This window comes from Rhea americana, unplaced genomic scaffold (assembly GCF_003343005.1).
Source record: "Rhea americana isolate MKP2758 unplaced genomic scaffold, rheAme1 scaffold_17, whole genome shotgun sequence".
Lineage (NCBI taxonomy): Eukaryota > Metazoa > Chordata > Aves > Rheiformes > Rheidae > Rhea > Rhea americana.
Window position 1 is genome coordinate 7646446 of NW_028185816.1, and position 9004 is coordinate 7655449.

The 9004-nt window shown below is 38.6% G+C and overlaps 1 protein-coding gene across 3 annotated transcripts in view; it reads left to right on the forward strand.

Annotated features, from left to right (window-relative positions):
* Positions 1-9004, forward strand: part of ANO1 (anoctamin 1) — a 90121-nt gene that overhangs the window by 52893 nt on the left and 28224 nt on the right. For 2 of the 3 annotated variants that reach the window (XM_085300922.1, XM_085300924.1), the window contains exons 8-11: positions 1004-1059; positions 2629-2670; positions 7797-7861; positions 8820-8954. In XM_085300922.1, the coding sequence (XP_085157048.1) occupies positions 1004-1059; positions 2629-2670; positions 7797-7861; positions 8820-8954 (298 nt within the window). Of the gene's footprint in view, positions 1-439; positions 506-1003; positions 1060-2628; positions 2671-7796; positions 7862-8819; positions 8955-9004 lie in introns of all 3 variants that reach the window. The other variant, XM_085300925.1, reaches the window with a different exon arrangement.

Genomic DNA, 9004 nt, shown 5'->3' on the forward strand with positions numbered 1-9004 from the left:
CTGAAATAGTCCAGATTCAGTACCCAAGGCTGGCAGGCAGAATCACCAAAGATATCTTCATAGATAACGCGGAACCTCRAGATGCGGGTGATGCTCCGTAATTGGCAATAGCTGCATTAGTGCCGGTGGCTCTGACAGAACATTATTAGAAAAGTTGCGTGCCACAGCTCCAAGGTCTAGATCCAGTGCAGCAACCTGAGGGGTTTCTGCAGCAGACTGAGATTTCTAAGTGCCCCTCATGCGTTATGCTCTCCCAGCTGGACACACGACTTCTCCTGGTCCACCTTTGCTTCCCTTACTCTACCGTGAAGGATAAGGAGTGATACCAGACCTGAGGAGGCAGAACTCCACAGAGTCCCAATGCCACATACCTTTTGTAGATGAAGCATTTACTGCTTTCAGGCTCATGCATGTAACTAATAAACGGATGTGTAAACAGGGAAAGGAGAGGGAAGAAAGAAGGAAACTACACTTTTAAATAAAAGACGAAAATGTGGTAAATATGGTAAGTATTACACCAAGGTCTTTGCAAAGGCTTTCCCTACAATTTCTCTAACCAATCTGAAATCTTAATTCAAAACTTTGTGTGTATGATGAGTTTGTATGTGTGTTCCCTTATGCCATCAATTCCAGCCATATTCTTCTTGTGATCGAGCCTTCTGCTACACACTTTCAAATCTGCAGGCTTGCCCTTAAATCAAACTGACTTTTCAGAAAATGTAATTTATTATAATGACTAATTCCAAGTCATTGTCTTCTAATTCTTGATTCTCAAATATATATGACTTCCTCTTGCTCTCTGCAGTTTTCCATTTCATAAAATGAGTCATGTTTAATAACCTATATGATTAAAAATGAAACTACATGGAGAGGAATGAGATGGCAGAAAAATCGTTATCTGACCAAATGACTGTTATTTTGAGGGAAATCTTAAAGAAGGAGGATAAAGTGAGACTATCTGACCTCAAAATTGTGAGCAACTCATATGTCTTTATTTTTAAAGGGATCACCAGCCTGCTTGCCAATGGAGTTTACAGTGCTGCATATCCTTTGCATGATGTAAGTGATCTTGGAGTATATTTTACAAGTCTACTAGCTGACACCAAGAAATCCTTAATGTGTTTGCATACTAATGKCATCATCCCAAACATTAGTGTTTAGGAGCCTAATTTTTTGCTTGCTTTTATGATGACTGCAATAACTTCTGCTCGTTATTTCCATCAYTATGCATGCTTTAAAGAATTTACCACCTATGCTCTACCCTTGATGATCGTAAGTGATGTTTTACCAAAATATTGGAAGAGTTGCTTTAGTGGCTTAGCAAGTGAAATGCTTGTGTTAGTTTTTGACCTTCCCAAGGTCTTTGGCATCACTGCTATGATACATTTATTTCTGTGGCACTTCTGGCATTTCAGTGGTTAGTTTCCTGATCTGAATCTTCCTGGCATTCTCTTGCAAATAGGGAGATATCAATGACTGTGCATCTGTGTGATTGCTTGCCACTGGGGAAAAAAATCTGAGCTAGAATTCAGAGTGACATTTTTATGAGACTAGATATTATTCTAGACCTTGTTAGTGTTGAAATCTCCTTCTGATCAGTTGAGTAAGATGTCAAAATCTGTTAAACTGTAATGTTCTTTGAGACAGAGAGGATTAGAGACAAGTAGGGAATTTTGGCCTTCATACCTGAGTTTGGGATCCCCATCCTGTCTTAGTAGAGTGGTAGGTGGACAGCAGTTGGGTGCTGATGAAGTTTTACTCCTAATTTCAAGGTATGATAGGGACTGGAAAACATGCACTTTGAGCTAGACCCTTACAGGGTCTTAACAGGTATCAAGGGGMTGTCTCATTAATGCTGCCCTTAATGTAGTGGTTGGGAAAGTGTATAAAGAATACTGAGCCTGATGCAGATTTTACAGATGTTTCTCCAGTATGTGGAAGTACAGAAGTGCAGAAACAAAGTGTGTCTTTTTAGTTTTCTGCTCTTCTCATTTTCACTGATTTTATGCTGGAACTTTTACACTAGCTATAAGACTAACTGAGATCAGAACAGGCTCTTTGCCTGGCTGATGTTTATTGTGAATGTCAAGCACTCTTTCCTAAACTACGATTTAATTTGAAAATCCAGACCACTTAAATAAACTCCTCTGCATGTGCTTGTCTAACATCTTTAGAGAGCTACTGATGTATGTAACTTATTTATTATCTTAGTTTACTCCTTAATTTTATTTAAAAATAGCTCCAAATTAAAACCTCAAATCTAATCAGCCCTGAATATTTGGAGAGTCTGGATATGGATCAGCTCCCTGCTGGGCTTTTCTCTTTAAAGTGGACTAAGCTGAAGCCCAAACACCATAGAAATACCACATCCTTTCCCTTGACATTTTTAGGCCACCTTTATCACTTATTCATTCCTTTTCCCCCATGACAGACATTACTCCTCTTTCTTAATGTGCTTGATGACAGAAGACAAAGTGTGCTATGACAAATGAACTCCTAAAATACAGCGTTATTTTACAGATTGCTTTTCTGTTTTTGATGCATTAAGTGAGTGGGATACATGGATATGCAAGATGCATAGCAGCTTGGTGTGACTCTCTGGATGACTCAAATTTTCTTTTTTTAAAGGGTGACTATGAAGGTGAAAACGTGGAACCTAATGACAGAAAAGTAAGTTGATCTGAGGGACTTCTGCATGTTTGCAAGTGTCTCAGCCTGAAGTCACCTGTTGGAATGTGGAAATTTGCCAAGATTTCACAGAAAAAAACACAGAAAAGCACCAAATGCCATGCAGTAGAAGTACTTAAGTACTTTTCTGTGTTTAAATCTGCCCCAGTGTAGAAAGCACTATTGATATGCATAAATTACCAAGCTGATAATAGTACATTTCTCTCTGTGTTGGTAGAATATTGATAGCATTTGCATACAACTCCTCCTGAAGTTTGGGTAGTATTATTTCAGGCCAGATTTGATAAGAATATACTCAGCTGTGATCTGATATCCATATGGGATGTAAATCCTGCTTCACTCCACGGAGAGCTGTGATTTAAGCACTCCAACTGCTGCTGAAATAACAAGTTGCTAATTTGGAGTGGGAGAATCAGAATCAGGCTGGTGGAGGAGCAAGGAGGGAATGGAAAACATAAAAAATTATTGGGAGGAATAAGTGTTGTCATGATTCTAATAAGTAGTTATTCTCCTGTATCTCAGCTAAGTTCTGGTATGAGCTGTTCAACCAGAGCCTTCCCAATGGATGTGTACTGATGCATATATATTGCTTTTCATATAAGTCTGTGGTATAAATTGTATGGTTTATGGTTGATTTTATTGTCCACATACTGAAATGCATGTGTTTACTGYAGTAAAGCTAGTAGAAGTTATTGTAAGGAAATGCTGTTCATCAGAAAACATCAGTTCAGCTACATTTTGCAGAAAGATTGATTTCTTAAAGTCAGAGTGGAAGTAATACATGCTTCTAATCACACGGAAGATATGCATTTTTTCCTGGTTAGCAGACAAGACCTGAGGCAGAGAGGTTAAGATCAGTTCTGTCAGGAGAAGTTACTAAATTTGGGTGCTCTATGTGCTGGGGTCTCAGACTTGAAACACGCCAACTTTGCCTTTCAGACTTGCTTCATGATTACATCTGCAAGGAAAGTCCATGGAAAAGTGCGGACTCAGGTCATATGAAAAGCAGATCTAAAGCCCTCCAAGTTGGCTATATAAAAATAGGCACCCAGAATTAAAGGCCTGTTGGGTCTTAAGATGCAAGTGGCTCGCCAAAAGCCAGCTACTGTTGTCAGTGACAAAGCTAAGCTCCAGGTTCCTGATTTTTCAGGTCTAGGAACAACATTTTTCGTTCTTTTTTTCATTATTCCTTTTCCCTCTCTCTGTTGATTTACATTAAAAGTACCACATACATGTCATTTTGTTATTAAGCAACACATTGCTCAAGCAAAAATGGGATAGAAGTCCATGTTTTCTCAAAGCATCAGAATTATCATCTTTGTTACTAACTTTTAAAACCTCACAGATTCACTTATTTCACAAGTTCACTGTGTGTTCTCAAATGTTTACCTTGGCTTCTGGCTTCTAGTTCCTTCAAATAATCTTTTGGCATGTCTCTTCTGGCTTCTTGAAGCTTTTGTTAATCTAATCAAGTGCTAGGCCAGGCTGTGCCTTTTTTATAACAAAATTAAAGATTTGAGGCATAGAAATGAAGTAAATATTTAGGGCTAGTGTACTGATCTCCTATAATCATGTCTTTGAAGCTGTGCTTTGAATATCAGGCCGATAAATGTCAGGATAAATGAAATAATTCATTTGTATTTTAACTACAGACTTCTATGTTATTTTTACGTTTGAAGTGCCATACAAAATTGAAAAATGTCACGGATGCAAAATCTCCTTAGTTTGGGATTTTCCTGCTATACTTGACAAGCTTAGGTCACAGAAAAAGGATCTAATTTTCAACACAAACCTAGACTGCAGAAAGGAAGCAAATAATAAAAGAATAATCTGAGTTACTGCACGTGACTGTTGAGGTGCCCCAAAGCATTAATTGTTCCCCAAACATAGACAGTTGATCTTGAGCTGTAGGAAACATGTCTGAAGGAAATCTCAATATATTTCTAAAGACTAAAAAAAAATTTCAATATTGAAGTTTATTAAAGGCCTGCTTTTCAAGCTGCTGTTTCTGCTCTTACTGTTAAGAAACTAATAAAGATTAATTAATCTGGGTTGCAGAGAGGAAAATGCATAGATCACTATTTTTGATATCATATTCTTATAATAGGAAATATGCAATTGTATTTTTTTGAATGGTATAACCCATTTGCTTGAGAAATACAGCACAACAGTCCAGCTTGGAAAGTTTGTATTAACGATTTGGCAAGAGAATTGCAAAACTGCAGTTTGCTGTATGACTTTTTTATGATAAAATGCCAGAAGTAGGAATGCATATGGGCAGAAATTGGAATGTCAGTATGCCTTTCTTTTTCTTTTTTTGGATCTCACTGGAGAAATGTAGGAGGCTGACATATGTCAAGTTTCTCCTTATCACGGTAAATAGCCTACTGACTTTGAGCAATATCCTCCTGTTTGATCTGTCCTTCTGTGTCCAGGATGAATAATGCTGGTTTCCCTGGTCGTAGCAGTGGTTAGTGGACAGAGTCATGTTTCTTAGGTTGTGGCTCCGTGTCGCAGTTTCCTCCACAGCAGGCCTGGCTGTGCATCCTGCACCCATCCCTAGGTGTTACCATCCTCTCTGTTGTGCCAAAGCAGTGCTTGGTATAGCTCTGAAATTTTCTGTTATCTGGATTGAAATTGTGTGGGTTTTTTAGTTTTTTGGAGTTGTATTTTTGTTTGTTTGTTTGTTTTTAACTTGGCTCCTTCACAAAGTCAGCAGAGCACAAAGCTACAGAGCCAATTTCACGGTGGCGGGATGGTCTCTAAGGTGGCTGCATGGAGCAGGTGTGATGACTGCAATGAGTAGCACTGGAACCACTTAAWTTAAGTTTGTCTTTTATGGAGCTGCAGCCCACAGCACAAAAATTTAGGAATGACCCACTTCTTGATTTTGTAAATAGGCTAGTATTCGTATATCTGCCTTAACACTCCACGCTTTAATGCTTTACTTACTATTTTTTGTTAACGGCTTAGAGATAGCTCTAGATTTAAGGAGCAGTGTCAGGAGAAGGTGGTGTGCCCGAGATCATGCCTGTGGAGTACACAGAGCAATCAGGTTTTCCCTTGGTTTCTCCATGATTCAGATGAGATTGTTTGCTGATGGCTCCTTGTGCCAGTCAGCAAATCATGATCTGCTGAGCCCACCGATAGTCCTCACTCACCTTTTGACGAGGTAAAATGAGAGAGCATCAGTATCCACTTGCTCTCACACATTTAGGTCCAGGATTAGATAGTCCAAGCCTGAAAGTAAAAGAGATTCTTACATCTGGGTAAGACATTCCCAACTGAGCTGCTCTACCTACACAGGAGTAGGTAGTCCATCCAAAACTTACTGCTTTTCTAGTTATTGCATTCATTTCCCTCTCCAAATCTGGATTTTATTTATTTTTTTTCAGGGAAGTCTGAGTGGGGTTTTGAACAGTACCTTGGTGTTTCAAATCCCATGAAGGGTGACTAGCCTCGCTTTTGAAATTCTGCCATCTGGCATATTTAGTTTTGGAAGCTCCATTGCTTCACTCTTATTTATACAAAATTCCCATGATCTTTCATGGGAATTGTGGATTTTAAAAAAAGCAGCATGTTAAAGTACAGCAATAGTAAATGTACAGTAGATGTAGTAAAGCATTATTGCCAGTAGAAAAACAGATTTTTAAACATTGTTAGAGTAAGAGATGACTGAGACTCAAAAGTGTGGTACAGTTTACCCATTTGTAATTCAAGCAGTAAGTATTGACTCTGCACTGTTGTACTATAGTAGTTTAAAAAGTGATGATCCAGGAGTAGTTTCTGGGCGTGCAGTTTCTTAATCTTATTAATCTGTTTGCACTTACATGATAAATATTGAAGGATTTATCCATTGTAATGGAGTGTAATGTTAAAGATTAAATGTGATTGTTGCTGGAAGTAAACCTTCCGTTTGCTGACAGCATTTAGAATAGGTACATTGTGACTGAATATGATTAAAATTACAGATAATCTAAAAAAAAAGAAAAAGAAAAGACCAGCTGACAGCAAAGCTTAAGACTTTTACCTGCTTTAGAACTTCAGAGTATTTCCTGTCTAACTTCTTCTAATTCTCCATGCTCTATCTTCTTTTTTTTGCCAAGTATTCTATGAAAAGAAATATCTCAGTAATAATAAGTTTATGCTTTTACATTTAAGAGTGCAGTAGAAGAGAAAGAGATAATGTTKCCAGATGAATTCATGAAAACAGAAGTGACCACCAAAGCATGTCCTTTAATTATTAGTATTCTGTCCAGGAACATCCCGTAGCCTAGTTCGTGTCACTGGGTCAAAGCAGGAAAAGAAGCAAAAGAGCTGCATTCACAAGTAGATCCAAAGCTTCTGTTCTCCCCTCTTCCATAGAAGCTGTTATGGTAATGGGAGAGTATGCCTGGTGGTCAGGGAGCACCATCTATTTTATGCAATATTTTTTGTACATACGTACTACATATATATTTATTTCTTGTTTGTTCTGTTGACCTGAAGTTTAAAAAAAAAATTATATATTTTACAGAGTAAAGGACAAGTTGAAGGTCTCAAAAGAATGTGTTTTTGTGAGGGATTCAGTTTTATAAATGGCTAATGGGGATCATTGTTTAACTTGGCCCATATCCTAACCAAAAGGATGAGCGGAAATCGTCATGTTCATCTGAACAGCTCTTAAATGCAGCCTTCAAGGCACTTCTGCACATTTTCTCTTGATGGATGCTGAATATTAGGATAGTGAAAACAAACCAGTTTATGCTAGTTTGCTCTGTCTGACAACTTAAAGCACATTCATCTTTCACATCCGTTCTGCTAAATACCTGCTACAAATCATAAAATCAGGACTACCTTCCCCATCTCTCCACCGTAGTTTTCCATCAGCCCTGTTGTTGAAGAGCCTTTTAATGCAGTAGAACTCATCACTGTATTATAGTATGCCAGATCATCAAATTTGATTTTAATACTTAATGCAGACTGCATATATTGGCAGATTGAGTTATGTGTTGAAACCACAAAGTGGTGAGACTAGATCACAGTGTGAGCTCTGCGGTTTGCTTTAAGAAGAGGGGAAACTAGTTGTTTGAAGTGCTTTAGCTTTAGCCTTTCTTTCTGTTTTGCAGCTCCTGTGTGAGGAGTGGGCAAGCTATGGAGTCTTTTATAAATATCAGCCCATTGACCTGGTGAGGTGAGAATTGYTACTGTACTGATGTGTTGTTTCCACAAGGAAGTCTTAAAGTTATGTAAATTGATTATTATACATGCTGATGTACCTGCACGTGACTCTGTCTTTGGGACAGCCCAGTGGGACTTCTGAGAATGGAAAGTTCCTTGTTTTTTGTTTTTGTTTGTTTTAAAGAGAAAATCAAAAATTTTCCATGGATTTAGAAACAAGCTGCCGTGTCCCACGTAGTGTACAGGCTCAGGCTAGTAGGGGATGGGGTAGGAACAGGCGATCACTGCCTGTGGTGACTCTCCATCTGGAACAAGTACTGGCCTCCCTGCAGAGGAGTCACCAGGGAAGGGAGGATGCATCTCCACTGGCCTATGGCACGCAGTGCGGAGCTCTGCCAAGCAGCGTGGCCCAACAGGACCTGGCAGAGATGTTAATTTGGGTTCCAGGGAGACTACAGCACAGTCTCCCCATGAGAAAGAAGTCCCATTTCTCTGTTCTAGTTATCTGCCTGCTTGTCCCACACATCTAAAATCACAGCTTAGCATAACTCAGGAGAGTGCTCAAAAGAGTGCAGGATTTCAGTATTCTCAAAGAATTCTGTTTGCTCACGGTGAGAGCTGAGACACTCTGAGTAAATATGTTAAAGAAAATGAGATGCTTTTTTTTTTTAAAGGATTAGCTCTCACAGAAGATCCAAAGATTCTAATTTACATAGCAGAAAACCAGAAAAAAATGTCAAGTTGTAATGACTGGCTTTCTTGGTGCCTGTATCACTAGGTTAACTCCAAGCATCATGAGAAAGAGAGACCTCTGAGGGGAAAAAAATTCCCACAGGTCATCAGACCTTACTTTCTCCATGCTTAATCCATCTGTGATTCATAATTTTAGCCATGTTATATTTTAAGAAATAGGAAACATTCTCTCTCTCTCTCCTTTTTTTTTTTTTTTTTTTTTTTTTTTTTTCTTTCAGAAAATACTTCGGAGAGAAGATTGGACTGTATTTTGCCTGGCTGGGAGTTTATACACAAATGCTTATTCCAGCTTCGATTGTAGGGATTATCGTTTTTCTTTACGGCTGTGCAACTGTGGATGAGAATATACCAAGGTAGAACAACAACAACAAAATGCTTCTGTAGGCTAATTTAGGCCAATTAC